Source organism: Rhinolophus sinicus, linkage group LG05, assembly GCF_036562045.2.
Source record: "Rhinolophus sinicus isolate RSC01 linkage group LG05, ASM3656204v1, whole genome shotgun sequence".
In the NCBI taxonomy this organism is placed as follows: Eukaryota; Metazoa; Chordata; class Mammalia; order Chiroptera; family Rhinolophidae; genus Rhinolophus; species Rhinolophus sinicus.
The window spans coordinates 64,497,330-64,517,919 of record NC_133755.1 but is presented as its reverse complement, the minus strand read 5'-3'; the positions used below and the strand labels follow the sequence as shown (position 1 = coordinate 64,517,919).

At 34.4% G+C, this 20,590-nt stretch overlaps 1 protein-coding gene across 2 annotated transcripts in view; it reads right to left on the bottom strand.

Annotated features, from left to right (window-relative positions):
- Positions 1–20,590, bottom strand: part of SEPTIN10 (septin 10) — a 58,674-nt gene that overhangs the window by 15,856 nt on the left and 22,228 nt on the right. Inside the window, exons 2-8 of one of the 2 annotated variants that reach the window (XM_019757044.2) lie at positions 19,391–19,456; positions 14,597–14,717; positions 13,986–14,181; positions 8,870–9,056; positions 5,480–5,641; positions 3,783–3,879; positions 2,476–2,644 (exon numbers count right to left, since the gene is read on the bottom strand). In XM_019757044.2, the coding sequence (XP_019612603.1) occupies positions 2,476–2,644; positions 3,783–3,879; positions 5,480–5,641; positions 8,870–9,056; positions 13,986–14,181; positions 14,597–14,717; positions 19,391–19,441 (983 nt within the window). In that variant the 5' untranslated portion in view covers positions 19,442–19,456. The remainder of the gene's footprint in view (positions 1–2,475; positions 2,645–3,782; positions 3,880–5,479; positions 5,642–8,869; positions 9,057–13,985; positions 14,182–14,596; positions 14,718–19,390; positions 19,457–20,590) is intronic. The other variant, XM_074332310.1, reaches the window with a different exon arrangement.

Here is a 20,590-nt window from a genome sequence, read left to right as displayed (position 1 = left end):
AGAAGTAAAGGCATGGAAAAAGATATTTCATATAAATGGAAATGAAAAAAAAAAAGTGGAGGTAAATTTGTATGACACAAAACAGACTTTAAAACAAAGGTTATAATGAGACAAAGAAGGACTCAACAATTCCACTCTGGATATCTTTCTGAAGAAATCCAAAACACTAATTCAAAAAAGATATCTGCACCCCTATGCTCACTGCAGCACTATTTACAATAGCCAAGATATGGAAACAACCAAAATGCTCATCAATAGATGACTAGATAAGGAAATTTTGGTACATATATACAATGGAATATTACTCGGCCATAAAAAAGAAAGAAAACTTGCCATTTGTGACAAAGTGGATGGACCTAGACAGTATTAGGCTAAGTGAAACAAGTCAGAGAAAGACAATATGATTTCACTTATATGTGGAATCTAAGAACAAAATAAATGGACAAACAAAACAGATACAAACTCATAGAAACACAGAATATTTTGATGGTCACCAGATGGGAGAGCTGTTGGGGGGATAGGTGTAAAAGGGAAAGGGATTAAGATGTGTAAACTACCAGTTATATAAACAGTCATGGAGATGTAAAGTACAGCATAGGGAATACAGCCAATAATATTGTAATAACTATGTATGGCATCAGATGGGCACTAGACTTATTGGGGCGATCACTTTGTAAATTATATAAATGTCTAATCACTATGTTGTACACCTGAAAGTAATATATTATTGTGTGCTAACTGTAATTGAAAAATAAAAAAAAATTAAAAAAAGAAATAAAATACAAAGTATTGTAATTTTTAAAAAAGGATTGATGAGGTTTAAGGTAAATCTACTGCTAAATCATGCTTTTGGATATTTCTGTGAAAGGATCCTGTTTTCATTAAGAATCTACCTTTTTTTTGTTTGTTTGGTTTTAGGTGCAAATAAGACTTCCCTGTTCATGGTTTATTTTTTTAGGTTTTATATCTCATGTTTTAGCAGTTTTCTGTAGCATTTATTATCTGTATTGTACATTTGATATTGATATTGTATCTGAATCAATAAACATTGATTGCCTCCCCCCAAAATAAAACATTGCTCATCTTTGGATTAAAAAAATCCCAACAATAAATATCTTCTGAATGACTGAATGGGAATATTAATTTAAATGCAGATTCTTAGGCTCCATCCCTGGAAATTCTGAACCTGTATCACTTAATCATCCACAGCTGACTGATGACTGATCCACCAGGCAACCTGAATTCCAATTCTCAGAGTACTTACTTCAAGGTTGTCCCACTAGCTCTCATTCAGGATCCATGTCTCATTAATGCACACAAAGACCTCTGAATTGACCATCAGACTTAAAAGAATGAGAAGTGAAGCCTCCTCTGGGAAGCACTAGAGAAACCAACGCTAGATGATTTATCTTCAATAGACAAAATCATTTCACCAGAATTGGCCCATAACTAGAAGCATAGCATGCATGAATAGGTGAGGAGGGGTTAAGTACATATAATTCTTAATTTATTATGCTTCCAGAGCTAAAACACTAATTAAATCCATAGATTGAAAAAAATTAAAAATTCAACCTCATCTATTAAATCTTCCCAAAGGTCATATGCAATAGCAGCATCAATTTAATGTTCTCCTTCTCCTTCCTTTTGTTTTCACTCTGGTATAAATATTAATAGCCAGGAAAATGACTGAAATGCAAATAATGAAATAGAAAAGGAATCCTTAGTCTCATAACACAGTTTACAACAGCGTTTGTCCTAAAAATCTCCTGCTTTCCTCAATACAAAGATTGTTCTGAAATGCTATATCAAATTTGATTTCGTTTATTAAAGATCAGAGTTTCATGTTTACGTATCTTATTCCAAAAAAAAAAAAAAAAAAAGGAATGCAGCAGGATATAAAATTACCAAGCAAGTTTATAACAACATTTAATGCTCATCATCAGAAGGTCATCAGTTTCTAAAATTCTTTTAACTATACTGTAATATTTAAGAAAGTCTAATTTCTGACTCCCTACAAGTACTTTCATGCTTCCTTTATATTTTCCTAAATTTAAGTCATTCTAAAACATTCATCAGGATAAAAACCACGTTTTAAAATTTATTTAATATGATTCACATTCCAACTTTCTTTTATAATCATAGATAAATATGCTTTCAGCTTGTTCAGATAAAAAAAAAAATAAAACCACATTAAAAGAGTTTTTCTTTATTCATTTTAGCATACACGGAAATGTGGGTTTTTACTGTATATTCTTCCTTCTACTTAACTCCTTGAGTCAGATGAGGACTTAGAGATCCATAAAAGCAAGAAGGCTTCAAGTGATTCGAGAAGCAAAATAATTAATCATTGTCAAATGATTCTGTCATATTGGAAGATTTCTGAAAAATACATTCTCCATCATCCTGGAAACATAAAATAGTACAGTCCTCTCTAACTTCCTCTTTGATTGGCTTCTCAGAGAAAACCCCACTTACCTGAGTGGCTTATTCTCTGGGCCCACATCGGTAAAGCCCATTTCCTCCAGTTTGCAGCGCCTGTAGAGTTCATAGTGCCTAGTGTGGGTCTGTTCTCGCAGATCCTCCATGTTTGTACAAATGAGCATTTCCCGGAGCTTTACAAAGTCACAGTGGTTTTCATTTTCCACTAACCAGAAAAACAAGGAACAGCAACACTAGTTTTTAATTCCTGTCACACAATTAGTATTTATTGAATAAATGAAAACATTTGAAATAACAAACAGCGAAATGATAAGTCTGATTAACAGCTATGATTGTTTTATACAAATAACCAAGGAAGAAACTCTTGGTTATACACACTGAATTATAGGCAAATCAGACCAGGAGATTTGCTTTAAATTTAGCAGCTAATGGATAAACCGGAATGAAATACATTATATTATGTTACCATAGCTCCAGTTATCTCACTAACACTGTGTTAGCAGTTTACAAACCATCTTCAGTGTATTTTGCATAGTGCTTAAAAAGAATATGAAACATTATTTCACTTCAAAGTAAAACTTCAAAGTAGTAAATTCTGCCTACTCAGGAATACCATCTGTGCATGCTATACTTATCAAATTCTTTTAATACAATGCCACATTTATGACCCTGGGTTAGATACTATTCACAGTTGGTCCTCCAATGTTTAGGGTGACCAGAAGACTACAAATAAATGTTACTATTTAAGCACAGTATTTTTCATATCTTTATACATTAAAAAATGTTTAAATTTTCAATATTTTTTACTAATTACAAAATTTGTCAAATAAAAAAAGCATTGAGAAACTGGTACTAGCAAGGATAATCTATTCCAGATTAATTAGCTTCACATGTAAATGAACCAGATTGTACTCATTACTTATTACAATGCTAAATAAATCCTCACATTGTTTAGTTAGCTGACTGGTTTGTTTTGGAAATAGTTGACAATACTTTGGAATAAAAATACATAAATTTATAAAGATGGTTTATTATACTCTAGAATTACAAAGTAATTAGTTTACATATCATGTTTAAACACTATTATTTACACTCAAATTTTGTTCAAAGTACCTGACCAGTGTGTCCCACCTTCCGAATGTCTTGGGACACCTGGGCAGGTAAAATGCGGAAAATGGGAAGGCTCTGCCTGGTCTCTACAGACTTGGCTAAACAGAACATGGCCAACTTTTCTGACAACCAGTCATAATCCAAAATAAGTATCACCTCAAAGAATGCATTAAACGCAACTTTGAGACTATTAGGCGAAATAAATATTTCTAGGCATCGTTTATCTCATTTACCTTGTACAACACCCCAAGGGTACTGACGAGCTTTGACCATCTTATTTCCAACTTTTACCTCATCCATACTTCCTACGACAGCAAATGGCAAGTGTCCCTGGAAAGAAACCATGATATTAATCACATCTCACACCAATGTGATAAATGACTAAAATAGTTTTATGAAAATAAGAGAAAATATATTAAAGAGCAAATTTATTAAAATAAAATGATTCATTATGCCTCAGATTTTAAAACTTAGCAGTGAATATGTGCCAACTGTACTACAAGAGTCATTTTCAGGTCCAAAAAGAAAATTATTTACTGAGCATCCCCCCTACATGTTACAGAAACATACAAAGAGAAGAATTCTGGTAGAGGTATCATTTCCCTCAATATTATCTTTGCCCTGAAAGACAATGTTGAGGAAATGGTGCCCGTGCACTCACACTCACACACACATATATATAACTCGAGTAAGGCTATATCTATTTAGTGTGTGTATAAATATGAAACTAATATAAAATAATATTTATCTCAAACTAATGCTAAATACAGTAAATATTACAGAAATTTAGAGGAGTGAGAAATCACTGTGCAGGAAGATACAATCCAAACTAGAGACGGATCAAGCAGAGTAGAAGAACTCACTTAGGTAAGGAGAAGATTTTGAACAAAAATACAAAAGCCAGATTTAGAGTCAGTGATTAGATTGGTCTATCTGAAGCTGAGAAGTAATACAGGGGAAAAGTCCAATGTAAAAAGTATTAAGTATTATGTTTAATATGTAATAATTGACATTATTTAGTCTCTTGATTGTACCTTTCTGAAAAATTATTCCAGATGGACATAGAAATAAAATTAGATGTAAAGGAAATATGACACATAGGAATTAAGATCACTTACATTTACATTAGTCATTTACATTAGTCAGGTTTTTATATATTTAGTTGAAGTATCTTAAAATAAATGGGAGTATGAAAAGCCAGAAAGGGAAAAAAGAGACATGGAAGGGAAGGAACAGTTACTGAGTGTCACTGTGTTAGGCAGTGCACTCAAGTTGTGTCTTCTCAACAACCCTTAAGATAGGTATTAGTAACCCAACTTTGTAGATAAGTTAACAGTCTCGGGAGGTTAATAACTCCCACAAGAATATATGGTTAAATGTGTCTGCCTCCAAAACCCATGATCCTTCAAAATATAACCAGATATTTAAGAAATTTGGTAGCTGGAAGAAAGTAACACAAAGAACTTAGTCAGCTTCAATCATATTAAACTAAAAGTTATGTGAATGTTTAATATGTATGTGTGATACTATAAGGGAGAATAAGCTTAAATACCAGATTGGAAAGATCTCCTTAAAGATTTTAAGATTCTAAAGCATCCAAGGAGGCTATAAAGTCTTCTCATGTTTTTAAAGACAGGATAGAAAGGAATCTTTCTAAGTATGGTTCCACAAAAGGGGTATCTCAGTTTCACAAATACATCCCTTTATTTACATGAAAGTAGAGAGGAAAGAAAACATGCTTAAAAATATATTCTCATTATACTTTTTTCAACTCCAGAAAATAAAACATTTTCCTATATTAGACTTTTTGAAAATTCACCTTGTTTGAAGTCTTTTTGGAAGACAAGTGAAAACATATTAGTAGTAATGTTACCTATAAATTACTTTTTTTCACAAGTAAAACAGAATTAATATTCAGTTAGGAGCTCACATTCATTGAAGCATTGATTTTAGCAATAGTTTCATCATCTGTTGGGAACTGGTATATCTGGACGCCATTGCTGACCAATTCACTCATGAGCTTGATCTTAAACCTCTGTAATTCAGTTTTAGAAATTGCATCTGCTTTGGCAATCACTGGTATAATGTTCACCTATTAAGATTAAAGAAAAACAAAATCTCATATTTGAGGATTATATTTTCACCCTGCAGTTTCTGCATTCAAAACCACTAAATCTCTGACAAATTTCCTTAACCTCGATCAAGTGATGGGCAAACTACAGTCCAGCCCACTGCCTGCTTATATAAATAAAGATGTATTGGAACACAGCTAGGCCCATTCATTTACATACTGTCTATGGCCACTGTCCTGCTAAAATAGTAGAGATGAGTAGTTACATCAGAGACCATGAGGCCTGCAAAGCCTAAAGTGTTTACTACCTGGCCCTTCACAGAAAAAGCTTACCACCTCCTGAGCTAGGTAAGCTTCATCCTTACCATATACCCCTACACTGTCCTTCCTGCAGATGCTGGCCTTACAATAACTGCTGCTAAAAAGCACAGCTCTTATAATACTAATCTTTCATCTGAATTTAGGTTTAGAAATCTCACATTTTCTTCTCTCTTTTCAAAGTCTCTTACAATTCTATCTATACAATAAAATGTAAGCAGTAAGTTCACTAAGACTTTTTTTATTTCTTAATAATCTAAGCAATAAGTAATTAGGGTGACTGACCCTCACAAAACCATGAAACAGTTGAAATTTCTCCTTCTGCCTCTCATTTCAGCAGGCCCCTTTTCCCCAAAGAATTCACCCAATCTGTGACCCACTGTCAGAGACTCCTACCTAGATGTTGAAAAAGGAAACTTTATGAATACCCACTGAAGCTGTTCATGACTCAAAGGACTAACCTTCTCAGCATTACCTAAAGTCCTATCATTGGCCAGAGAGGAAGAGAATTGGGGTCATGAAGACCAACCAACTTGTAAAGCTAGTTCTATAAGATTAACGACCCAACAAAAGGTTGATGCCTATACACATTTAGGGGTTTGCAGGCTTTTTTGTTTTTAGTTACTTAGTTTTTAGCGAAAAACTTCAGGCTAATTAGTCATATGTGTCAAGAGAGTAAAGTATCAATGTAATTTTCAGAATGAAAGTGAAAAGTAAAAACCATAATTCCTATTCTTAAATTTTTTTCTCTTCTCCAATTTCACACTGATTTACTGGTATATTTGGATTTATTAGTCTTAAACATGCTCCAATGAAAGTAAAGATTTTAAAAAATTATCCATGAAATAAATGACAGAAAACTTTCCAACAACTGTGGGTAAATAGCTTTCACGTTAAATTAGTCGAAGTACATAAAAAGTTGATGCCAAGTTCTTGGTTTCAATATTATGTACTTCAGTATTCAGTAATTATGCCAAGTTAATAACTTATAATTACTTCCACAATAAACAGCAGAAAGCAGGCTGTAGTGTAAGTACCTACCATTAAGCTTTTTGGTTGTAATAAAAGTGCCTGACATTAAGCTTTTCATTGCCAAGGTATCCATTTCAAAGACATCAATCTTGAATAAAAATACTGCCAGCTACATGACAGAGGTACTAGAAAACAATTAGATAAGGAAACAGACCATCCCCATCCAGGAAGTCCCCTTTTTAGAAAGCCTGGGCAACCTAACAAACTGACGCCTTGAATGAGGCCACTTCTCCCTTCCCGTGCTCTAATTCCCACTCTTAGGCTTTAAATTCACTAATAGAGTGAACCCGTGAAACCTTCAACACCCCAACCTTGGACCCTGATAAAGGCAGAGTCCCAGGTTCACACGCCCTCCTTTTCTCTCTTCTCTTGACCTCACTGTGTGGCCCTTTGGGTGTGCTGTGTATACTCCAGGATCTGTGAGTAACAAATCTTGTTCTTCAAAGTTGCCTGATGGTTTCTTGCTGAAGTGACCTCTGAGATCATAGTTAGAACCACAAGGGCCGGCCCAGTACCAATGCTGCCCCTGGTGGTGGTCAGGGAATGTCTGGGGGACTCACACTACCAGTGAATGCAGGCGAGGGAGTACCTTGAGCATTCCTAGCCCAGCGCATCACTATCAACAGGCTGGGAGGACACAACATAGACCGAAAGATAAACATAATGTGTGTTTGTATATCGGCGGAGGGAACAGATGTTTCACATTGATGGTAACCTGTCACTATTTGCATAAGATAAGGTAACTTTTCATGTTAAGCAGTGGAGTGTTCTGCTTCTAGGAACAAAAGACAAACAAATCAATTTAATTACTCTTTACATCAGCCTCTTGAGATCACCTTTTAAAAACTGCCTCGCTTTTATTTTACAGGTGAGGAAACTGAGGCTCAGAGGCCTAAAGAAACTTGCCTAAGAACACATAGCTATTGAGTGCCAGAGCCAATATTTAAAACCAGCCTCCAAAGACACCAATTTCTACGATCTTTATAGGAATGATATCCTGCTGCTTCTGTCTAGTTAAGACAAAGTTGCACACTCTTGCTTTTATGTTCTATTAATAAATATGAACTTCCATATATCAGACTCAACTATGAAAATAACTGGCTGAATGATTAGAAAATCTGATCAGATGAATAGGCTATCACATAAGCTTCATCAAGTTTTGCTAAAGCCAAGGGACTGACAACTAGTCAAAAGTCAGTCAATCTATGCACAAAGACTTCACTAGCAGGCCTTCATGTTTTCCATACCAATATCTGTAACATATTGAAAGTAATAGTGTCCAGATTGCCCTTGCTTTCTGAATAGTGTCTCATAAAACTATTATCCAGGATAATGCAAGCTGTATTTCTCATACCATCAAAGGTTACAGAACTCTGCAGATTTTTTTAAGACAGTAGTCTTTAACCATCTTTTAAATAAATAAAAAGTCTGAAGTGAGTTAATTTGTAATATTTTTTCATAGTTTCCTGAATTTATATATATCTCCTTGGGTCAGAAATTCAAAAGTAGGTTTTCTGGGTATAGTTCAAATTAAACTACAACTTACTATAATATATGATAAAACAATAAGCCTTAATCTTTGTCAATGAACTTCTCAATAGTGTCATAAAGTAAAACTAGGGTCAAATAAATTCCATATTGAAAAATATGTACATGAATTCCCATATTCTGACACGCAATTTAATAATTAAAAAATAACTAAGTTTTTACATTAATGTTTTTTCTTTGCCTCTCATCTTCCGATCTGAATTACTCTGGAAAATAACCTCACACTGAAACTTATCAAATGTTATAGAAATGCACAGCATAAAAGTTATTATGTATAATTATCATAAAGCTACTTTAATAATTCAAAATAAATATTAAAACAGGATACCCTGATTCTTTTTCCAAACCCACCTTGCTGTCAAGGCTCTTCATAGTTAAGAGATCAAGTGTCTTCAGCGAGTGGCCTGTTGGCGAGATGAAGTAGAGGCACACGTGGATACGAGAATCATGGTAGTTAAAGAGAGAACGCTTAATCTTCAGTTCTTCTTGGAGATAGGCCTCAAACTGAGCGTCTATGTAGTCAACTATTGGTTGGTAGCTGAAAAAACAATTATTAAAATATTAAATACAATAGCATATTCATGCTACCCTAACAAGATATTTATGTAACTCTAAAGTCTGAGAGCTATATTTTCACCAATTAATAAGCAGTTAATATCTAGACTGAACAGGTAACTTTAGTGATAAAACAAATTTTGCAGAACATGCATGTACAAAGCTAGTACTTTAAAACCATCAGGACAAACTGTGCTTTAAACTGGTTTATAGAAATGATATTTAATTTACATTGATTCATTCTCACGTTCATTCATACAACGGCTCTCTTTCTGACAAAGGTTCCCACACTTCCCAGACTGCTGAATGAAGATAGGCATCTAATTGTAATCAAAATGGACGTGGCATATTATTTAACTGAGAAAAGGCATGGGTATCAATAACTTAAAAGATATTTAAGTCAAATTCCATGACTTGTTGCTTCTTAAATCAGATTTGTAAGGCACGAAAAGTACTAACATATTAAGGAGGAAAGGTACACATCAAATGAAAGTATCAAACTAGTAATTCAGGCGTGATTTTATTTTCACTTAGTTATGAACAAAGAAAAAAGGCATATCACACCCAACGCTCTGAGTCCTCGCTCTGTTTGCTTCTCCTCCCTGGCATGCCTTCTTCCCTAGAGCTGTTTCACTCTGTTCATCCTTCAAGATGCAAACCATCCACAGTGCGTGTGTAGAGCACTGAGCTAATTTTCTTGGAAGATTAGTTTGTGAATGTTCCACTTCATTTTCATATGCTAAATCACGGCCTACATAACAACTTTCTACTCTTAACTATTCTCATTAAGCAAATTTGGGTTTTCAAGTGAAAATAACAGGAAGTTTTTCGTCTGTCCAATTCCCTGAACACCTTTATAGCACCCAAATGGAGCAGTACCTTATGCAGCTGAGGTACTCAATAAATGTGTATAGAACTGAATTCTTCCCCCAAATTTCTGACCCTTCTAGTCCTTGAGGATTATCACCTCTTTTAAAGTCACAGAATACCTTGTTCTCCCCATGCAGATGGTATGCAATGTGAGGACACAGACAGTACCTTACACTTTTGTGTTCTCTACAACAACTAGCATAATACCTTGAACATTATCAGATGGGCTACTAGGAACACCATCCTTGGGAAACTGGTCTAAATGTGACCTAAGATGATTCCCTTCCCAAAATAATAAAACAGTAAAAATTAATCTATAAGTACACATTTAACATAAAAATTCCAAAGAAGCTTTTATTAATGACAAAATAGATCACTAATATGACCTATTATATGACCTAAATAGCCATAAACATTCCTCTATCTGAATGTTTTGCATTATCCTTGTCATAAATGAAAACCATAAACATTTTCTGCTAAATTAATATACCATTAGGAATTCTTCCATAGCAAAATGAATTCTTTCATTTCCAGTAAATTGCAGACTCACTGTTCCAATGAAATGAAAGACACTGGCAGCTTAAAATATAAAAATCACCTCTTAAAAACATCAAAGTACTTATAAAGTGGCAAGGAATTAACTAGGTCAAAACTGAAGAGAGTGTGGAAACTCAGAGAGGTAAGCAGAGGACTAGAGTAGGGGTCAGTAAATAAATGGACCAAATCAGGCTGATGCCTATTTTTGCAAGCAAAGATTTACTGAAACACAGCCACATTCATTTGTTTAAGTACTGTCTGTGGCTGCTTTTGTGTTACAATGGAACAGTTGAGTAGTGTGGAGAGAGATCATATGTCCTCCAAAGCTTGAAATATTTGCTATGTGGCCCCCTGCACTAAAAGCATCAATGCTAGTTTCGTCCTGAGGCCATTTGTCAATCTAATTCTTGGGCTTTGCTTCTGAAGGACTCACAAGACAAAGAGGAAGGAATCAAAGTCCAGGGCCTACACAACGTGGAAATCTGTTGAAAGACCGCCTCCCCACATTGAGCTGAGATCCTAAAAGCCTAAACCTTCAGGGTAAGAAAGAACTAGAAGTAAACCCTCAATTCCCTCCCCTTTCCCCAAGAATCTGTAGGGAAGGCTGCCCTGGCACTAAATGAAGTAGGAAATATAAAAACAAAGGAGAAAAAGACCCATCGTTGAGAACTTGTGGCGACACAGCCGGCCCTTATACATATCTGCAGCACAGGTGTACACTGCCTCTTTGATTCTGGGAACCTCAAGCCAGGAAATAGGTTTAGGGAGCCCCAGAGTATTAATGCCCAGAGGGACCTGACACAAGCAAGTCCAAATCTGTTCAAAGGAAGACATCTTCATCTTAGACCTCAAGTATCTCTGCAAATAATTTTTCAAAGGTCATAACTACACTAAAAATTAACCAAGCGTGTAAGAAAATGGAAAGCATAATGAATGAGAAGGAAAAAAACAAACATCAGTAAAATAACTGTAAAATTTTAATATGCTGTAAGATATAATTATAAATAGAGATAAATGAAATAGAAATAAAAGGCAAATTTTAATATATGTGCTGGGAATAGTAAAGTAATAAAAAGTGATCCTATGGAAATAAACATGAACTACACATAATATACAGGTTTGAAAAATATAAAACAAAATTAAAAACTCAATGGATTAGCTTACTAGCATATTAGACAAAGCTGAAGAAATAATTAGTATACTGGAAAATAAATTAAAAATAATTATCCAGAAAGCAGCAGAGAGGGGGAAAAAAGATAAAAATATGGAAGAGAGATAAAGAGTAAGAGACATAGAAGACATAGCCAGAAGGTCTAACATATAACATACATTTTACCAAATTTTCAGGAGGAAAGGAGACATAAAAAGGGGCAGAAGCAATATTTAAAGAGATGATGCCTCAGATTAATAAAGAATTGATGATACTGTTCAGACTCAAGAAGTCAAACAAATCACAAGCAGGATAAATCAGAAACAAATGAAAACACAGATATGGTAAAACTGGAGAACAGCAAAAACCAAGATCTTAAAAGCACTAGAGGAATAAAAAGAGAGTAAGAGGCAGACAGACCAACAGCTGATTTCTTAACAGTAAAAACAGAAGCCATGAGACAGTGGAATGTACCTTCAATGGGAAGAAAGAAAATAATTGCCCACTATATCCTTAATAGGAAACATATTAAAGAAACATATCTAAAACACAAGGGTACAGAAAGGTTGAAAAGTAAAAGGATAGTTAAAAAAACATGATACATAAGAAAGTTGATGTACCTATACCAAAGTCTGACAACACAGACTTTAAGACAAGAAGCACTACATGAGAAAAATTAGAGCAAATTAGATGGAATTTGCTCTAAAAAACGGCAACTATAGACTTAAAAGCAGAAATTAATAAGAAAAATAAAAACTGTAAAATTGTGATTATAGAGAAGGGAAATAAATGAGGGGAAACCTATGATTTCCCCAACTTACTGCTTGGAGACAAGTTTCCACCGCATAGCACAGAAGAAAACGGAGCTTGGCCGACTCAATGTTGAGTTGAGGAGACATAGGTAGAAGCTCAGGGAAACCAAAGCAACTGTTAGGTTGGTGCAAAAGTAACTCCGGTTTTTGCAATTGTTTTTAACCTTTTAAACTACAGTTACTTTTGCACCAACCTAATAGAATTTGTAGTTAAGAACACTGGAACGGAGGGCACTGCACCAACAGAAAGCACTAGAGATCTGGAGAGGGGTCCCCTGGTGGCTTTGGCGAAGCACTGATCTTCATGTGAGGAAAGTACCCAAGACTGTGGACATTTCCTATGTTATAGCCACAGGGGTGGTTACAAACCTGTATATATTTAATGTACAAATTAATTAAATTGTACATTAAAAAAACAGTGCATTTTATTTTTTCTATGTAAATTATACATCAATAAAACTTATTTAAAAAGAAAAACAAAAGAACTAGAAATATAAATCTCATTATTTGTAGATTATACTATTACGTACATAGAAAATCTAAACAATATTTGAAAGAAATTGTTAGAACTAGAGAATTTACAGATGTTGCTATATACAAAATCAATTACATTGCTATACACCAAATAGAAAATGAAATATTTTAAAAATATACCATGTATGAGAGCATCAAAAATGCCAACTACCTAAAGATGAATTTAAGTAAAGCCATATAAGATATCTGTGTAGAAAATAATTAAAAAATTAGTAAGATTTAAACCAACATGTCACAGATCTTTGCCTCCACCACTAATTTCCTTCCAAAAAGCCCATACATGTCTTGAAATTTAAAGTGGAACACACAAATGTACAGAAAACAGGCTAACACAAGTCACACAAAGAGCATTACTTATGCAAAATATTTTCCCTCTAAAGCCAACTTCATAAAAGTGGAAATTACCTCTAATAATGAAAATATATACATTTCAAAAAAGAACAAAAATTAATTGCTTTACTCTAATCTATTTCCTCCTTTCATAGTTTGAGTATTACTCAATCTTTATAATACCATAGGAGAAATAATGACATAATATAAAGTAGAAATTTAATTCTCAAACCTTTTCTGTAATGCTTAATAATGTATCTGGCTAATTTGCTTAGAATTTCACAAAAAAGTTTATGCACCATGGATTTGGCCATTACATATTTATCATTGTGTATGTCTTTTTTTTTTCCTGCCTCAATGAGAGAAGTCCTGCCTGAAAATTAGTACACATCACTTAATATACACTGAATTGGCACATCAGGAAATAATTAAAACGATTTTTGCTGAAATACACCTTTTAAGAATGTGATTCAAATTATTCTAAACAAATTAGACAACTAGATATAAAAATGTCAATTTGTTAATGAGAACAAAACATTGCTTAATTATTTAAAAAATTAAGTCTGGGAGGAAAGGTATGGATTTCCATTGTAGAAAATCAAATCACAGGTAATGGGGCAAGAAGACAAATATCTTGAAATAAGAAAAACTTGTTTTACTACTAGAAGAAAACATGTACCTCTTGTCTTTGTTTATTTGGTCACCAAATCCCACTGTATTCACAATGGTCAATTTCAATCGAACATTACTTTCTTGGAGTTCATATGTCTGAGCTTTAAGTCTAACATGCGGGTAAAAATGTGAGGATTCATGGTCTTCAAAATTAGTATTAAACAATGTATCAATCAGCGTTGATTTTCCAATTCCAGTCTCCCCTGAAAGAAACAAAGGTACATCTTTACAGGTACACAGAATGGATGTAAAAAAACAGCACTGTGAACTCTTAGATGGTTTCAAGGATCCCAATTATTTCAAAGGCTGAGGTGTCCATGAAAGAAATACATGCTATGGGTGGTCCACTGAGTCATTAGCAGAGCATAAAAATGAGTATGTATGCTAGGTTACTCAGAACTCTGAAGAAAGCACTGAAATGTTTAAAGAACAAACAAAAAGTTTAAAACAGTACAGCTTAAAAAAAATCAAAAACACAAAACTGATAGAATTTAAATAACTGAAAAATATCTGTGATCATGATCGCAAATTGATAACAGGTATACCACACAGCTTACAAGAATGAAGTACGCACAAGGAACACGAAGGAACAATTTAGAGGAAGAGTTTGGCACTTACCAACACAGAGAATATTAAAACAGAAGCCTTGCTGAATGGATCTATTGACCAGTTGATCAGGCAAACTCTCAAAACCAACATGGCCAGACATACATAAAGAACGAATTTTTTCTTTTTTTTGCTGAAGAAAAACAAAAGAACAGCAACAATAAAAACAAAACTTTTACTAAGATAGGAGATAAGCAAATTTGAAAGAATAAATACAATTTATCAAAGAAACTAAAGATTTGATGATCGTTATACCTCTCCAAGACACAAGTGATTAAGTAAACTTGTGAGAAATCTGTGCCCAGACCCTCAAAACACGTATATCTTCTTCTCTTCATACGATGAGAGTCCAGCACTATTTATAACATTAAAATATTTCATTTCCAAAATAAGAAAATACCCAAGTAAACTATGGCATATTCATTCACAAAACAGAATATTTAAAGTCATTAAAGATGCGTATGATATAATTTTAATAACATTTTAACATTTTCAGTAAAATGTTTAGTGATAAAAAGTACAAGACAAAATTATAGATACAATTCCAGCTCCCAGTAAAGGCAGAATAGCCTATGTCACACTATCCTCCTGCTAATAATTGTAATCAATTCTTTCAAGTCACTGGAGTGCAATCAAACGCAGACAGACACTGGAGGGGAGACTCTTGAGAAGGAAACCATATAAGGTGAGATGCATCTTTCCAGCTTTCCCCTGAGGGTGCTCCCCAGTCACTGACTGCTGCACAAGAAGGTAGAGGACAATATGGAAGTGGCAGCTTTACTGGGTTGAGAAGTCAGTTGGAGATAAAGGCAGGGAGATCAGCTGAAAATTGAAGGAGAAAATTCCAGAAGGAGGGACTCCAAAATCTGCAAATGCACTCCCCTCAAATCTTTCACTGACTGCTGAACTGCAGATGTATAGAAGAAATACAAAGAACCTAACATGGGGAAATGGGAATTAGAGGAAGTTATGTAGAGCTTTCAAGAGAGTCATCCTTAGGAGCCTGAATTTTAAGTCTGTAAGTTAAAGGGGTTTGGTAAACATTTAAGGCTTTCCACTGAAAACCTATATGGGCCACATGTTAGGAGTAAGAATCACATCCCATGAATCAGAAATGTTCCCTAGTGCAGAAGGCACAACTGAAGTACACCTGCCCTAACAAAGCCTATAACAAAGGCTCAACATGCTCAATGTGACCAACCAGTAATTTAACTGCCTGCTAGAACAAAAGTCAACATTCTTCAGAAGAAGAAAATAGAATCCAGCACCTTCACAATGTATCATCCACAATATCAAAAATTACTACATAGGCAGAAGCAGAAAAATTTGATTCATAGTTGAGGAAAAAAAGTCAACAGAAAGAGATCCACAAATGAACCAAATGTTAAATTAGCTGATTAGAGCTTTAAAATAACAATGATAAACATGCTAAAGAAGAAAAATATACTCTTTCTACAGGAAAAAGAGATGGATATAACAGGTGACATGACAGGGAATTATGAAATATGAAAAATCTCAACAACAAAAGGAAACAAATGGAATTCCTAGAATGGCAAAATGCAACATCTGAAATAAAATGTTATTGAATAGTATTAACAGAAGGTAAATAAAATGGAATGAAGATTTGTTTGTTGTTATTACCTAAGCTGAAATATCTTTATTTATCCAAGCTAAAATTTTCACTAGAAAAGATAAAATTATAACAGAGCCTCAAAAAACTATGGAACAATATCAATGGTCTAACCTACCTATAATTGGAATATCAGATGGAAAAAAGAGGGCAGACAGGGGGAAGGAGAAAGGAAATATCTAAGTAAGATTGACTCAAAATTTTCCAATTTTCTAAACATGAACTCAGAGATCCAAAAATTTCAACAAACTGCAAACAGGAAAAATCCAAAGGAACCCAAAACCAGGCAAGTCAGAGCAAACTGTTTAAAAACAAGGATAAAGGAAAACTTGACAAACACAGGTATGGCAGACATATTACACACAAGTAAAACAAAATGACCACAAGTTTCTCATAAGAAACAACGCAAACCAGAAGACAACAGAAAAGCATCAATAAAATGCCAAAAGAAAAAAATGACAACCAAGAATTCTATATCCAATGAAAGTATCCTTTACAATTCAAGGGAAAATGAAGACATCTTCAGACAAACAAAATCTGAGAAAATTCATTGCAAGCAGACCTACAGTAAAAGAGATGTAAAAAGTTCTTCAAGAGAACAGAAAATGAGAATAGATAGAAACCTAGACCTACAAAACGGAATTAAGATTGCTGGAAAGGTAAAAATATGGGTAAATATAAGAGAACTTTTTGCTTGTCTTAATTTCTTGAAAATATAATTGGATGTTTAAAGCAACAACAACAACAATGTATTACAGGATTTATAATACATAGAGAAGTGGAATATATCATAATGACAGCACAAAGGAAAGGAGGGGAAATGGAGACATACTGCTGTAAGGTTTCTGTATGACACGTGAAGTGCTATATTGTTCGAAGGTAGTATGTATAAGTTAAAGCCTACATCAATTACTATTTAAAAAAAACAACAGCGGTATAGTTAATAAGCCAACAGTGGAAATAGAATGCAATCATAACAATACTCTATTAACCCAAACGATGACGAACAACTGGAAGTCTGATAAATTTGCTGGTGCGAATGCAAAATGGTGCAGCTATTGTGGAAAACAGGTGGGTAGCTTCTATAAAGTTAAGTACACATTACTATACAACCAAAAAATCCACTTGTAGGTACCCAAAATAAATAAAAACATACATCTACACAAAGACTTATGCGGGAATGTTCAAAGGAGCTTTACTCTAAACAGTCAAAAACTGGAAACATCAAAAACAATGTCCAACAACTGGTGAATGGATAAACAAATTATAGTATATCCAATACAATGGAATATCAAACTACTGATACAAGCCACAACATGGATAAATCTCAAAGCTTAGTATCTAAATAGTAATTTATTTACTGTGATTGGAGTTAAAAAAAAAGGTACATTTTTTTCATATATTCTCATATATATATATGAATATGGATTAAAATGTCTCAAAGGGCAGTGACAGACCAAGTGGTTACCACTAGGAAGTGATCTTGGAGGTGGAGGTGAAAAAGACGATACGTGGTGGGAAGAATTCTAAGATAGACCCCAAAATGTATGGCCCCAGGTATACTCACACTTTCTGATTATTCAAACAAACACTACTCAAGGTGCTGCTATGAAAAGATTTTTGCTGATGTAATTAAGGTTAACCTTAGAAAGGGAGGTTAACCAAATCAGTTCACCTTAGAAAGGAAGGTTACCCGTGGTGGGCCTGACCTAATTAGCTGAGCCCTTAGGAATGACTAAGAACTTCCAGGTGAAAGGGATTTGAAGCATGAAGAGGATTTGAGTCATCTCTTGCTGTACCGATAAGAGGGAGCCACATGGCAAGGACCTAATGATCTCTAGGAGCTGACAGCAACCAGCTAACAAGGAACTGAAATCTGCCAACAACCTGAAAGACTTTGGTAGGGGAGTCTCCAGATGAGAACCCACCAGCCAACATCCTGAGTGAGACCCCAGGCAGAGAAGCCACCTGGGCCTGCCTTCTGGCCTACAGAACCGTGAGCTAACAAACAGGTGTTGTCTTAAGCAGCTAAATTCATAGTAATTTGTTATGGAGCAACAGAAAACCAGTACACTATATTTTCTTTTGTGCCCTTTAAATCCTTTTTAGTCATGTAAGCATGTTATCTTTATGATTAAAAGAGAGAGTGAAGACACACTATGTCATGAAAATATTCAAGATTAATTTTTATGTGATGAGTTTATCAGATGAAAGTTGAATTAAATGGCCTATGGAATCCCTCTGGCATTAGAGCTATATAATTTTAATGTCATGGAAACAAAAGAAGCTTGTTAAAAATATGGAATTGGTCACCATAATTTAATGAAGAACAGGGCCAGAGTGAATGAGTAAGCAACGATCACTCAATGGATTAGTCACTAAAAAATTACTAGTGACTGTGACAGTAATTTCAGCAAAGCAATTTTAGAAGGAAGAGACACTCAAAAAGTCTGTGAGGTGATAAAAATGAAATATACTATTATCATAATACCAATGAGAGAAAAAAATAAAAAGGGTGGCAGTTTGGTGGTCAAATTATGATTTTCAAAACCATAGGGACCTTAGCATGTGTGGAGAAAGAGGGAAAAAGAGCAGATGTACTGGAGCACAGAACTAAAGGAAATGATTTAACATTATTGAATTACACCCATGCTTATATTTGCAATTTTCTTTTTTTAAAAATTCGACAACTTCTCTCTTTCACCAAGTTAAACTTACTCCCTCTTTTTAAATATAAATTTCAATATGAAATGTGCCCTCCTACACAGGCACATTTGGAAGGACCCCGGAAACATTAAGGTCTGATCTGGAGCTCAGGAAGGCATCTGACAGGGCCACACAGGGACTTCCTACACTGTCACTAAAGAAGTTCTTTACTTTCACCAAGTTCTGCAAGTATGCTCAGCAAAAGCAGCGCTCGTATTCAGTTGGAGTTTTATTTTGCTTAATGTCAAGCTGGATAGACACACTGTGGACATTCACCAATTACTGAATCCCTCATTGATTTTGAACTTGAATGAACACAAAAATAATTCACTTTCAAAGTAAGTATAAACAAAAGTCTGTCAGGTCTCTGATTAGTTATCTTGAAATCACAGAGACATCTGGAGTACAATATGGATCAATATTATACATTTTCCTATTTAAACTTTACAATATTTAAAAGATATACTCACTCTCTGTTCATCATCAGATACTTGGGAGGACTTGTAAGTTTTTGTTGCCATGTGAAGCTGAAAGAGCTGAAAAAAATTAAAAGAAAATACAGATATTACTCAAAAAAAACCTATATCTGAATAATATATTTACATTAAAAGGAATTCTAATATTGTCATTATTACCAAGTTTTGACTTGCAATCTACACGACTGACTCATGTTTAAAATGGTGGTTATGCTGGGTAGGTACCTGCATAAGTAAATAATGTATGATATTCAACATATAATATACATTAATGTACACACACACACACACACACACACACACACACACACACAAGCCAGTTTAAAGGGGATCCAGTATATGGTGATGGAAAGAGAGCTGACTGTGGGTGTTGAACACACAATGTGATATATAGACGATGTATTACAGAATTGTACACCTGAAACCTATGTAACTTTACTAACAATTGTCACCCCAATAAACTTTAATTAAAAAAGACAAACAGTAAACTCCCATTTGCATCCAGGAAGACAAATAAAAAAAAAAAAAAAAACATTACTTTTATGGGAAAGGCTTTAGAAGATTAAAAAAGGGAAAATAAGCTATTTCACTTGAAAAAGATACTCTACGAGCCAAGAAGGCACTCAAAATTAGGTATACCCCATGTAGCATGCCAGGGGAGAGAAATGTTAACGCTCCAGTTTCAGTATAGATGGCAAAGCAGGGATTTTAACATTTGAACAAGTCCCTTAGTTATCCAATTACAGTAGAAATAATTATCATTTATAATACTCCTATTACATGCCCGTTACCATGCCAGCTCATTGAAGTACATTTTCTTATTTAATCCTTACAGCAGATCTGAGCTCTACATTCCCACAGCCTGCATGAGAACACTGGGATTCTGAAAGTTTAAATAACTTACCCCAAATCATACCAGTCAGTAAGTTGTAGATGCAGCACTGATTTGACTGCAAAGCTGGTGTTCCTCCCAACTTGTAAACCAAATACACATTCACTGTGTTTGCAACAGTAAGGAACGGGGAAGAGAGGTTTAAGAGAAGTTATGGGAATTTCAAAGCAATGCTGCCTCAAAAGGCACTGCAATCCTACTTTTGAGTGCAGCACAAGATATGGAGGAAATGTGTGCCTTTTTACAAAGTAATATCTATATGGATGGAGTAAGAAACAAATGCAAACAGTGCCAGTGAGCAT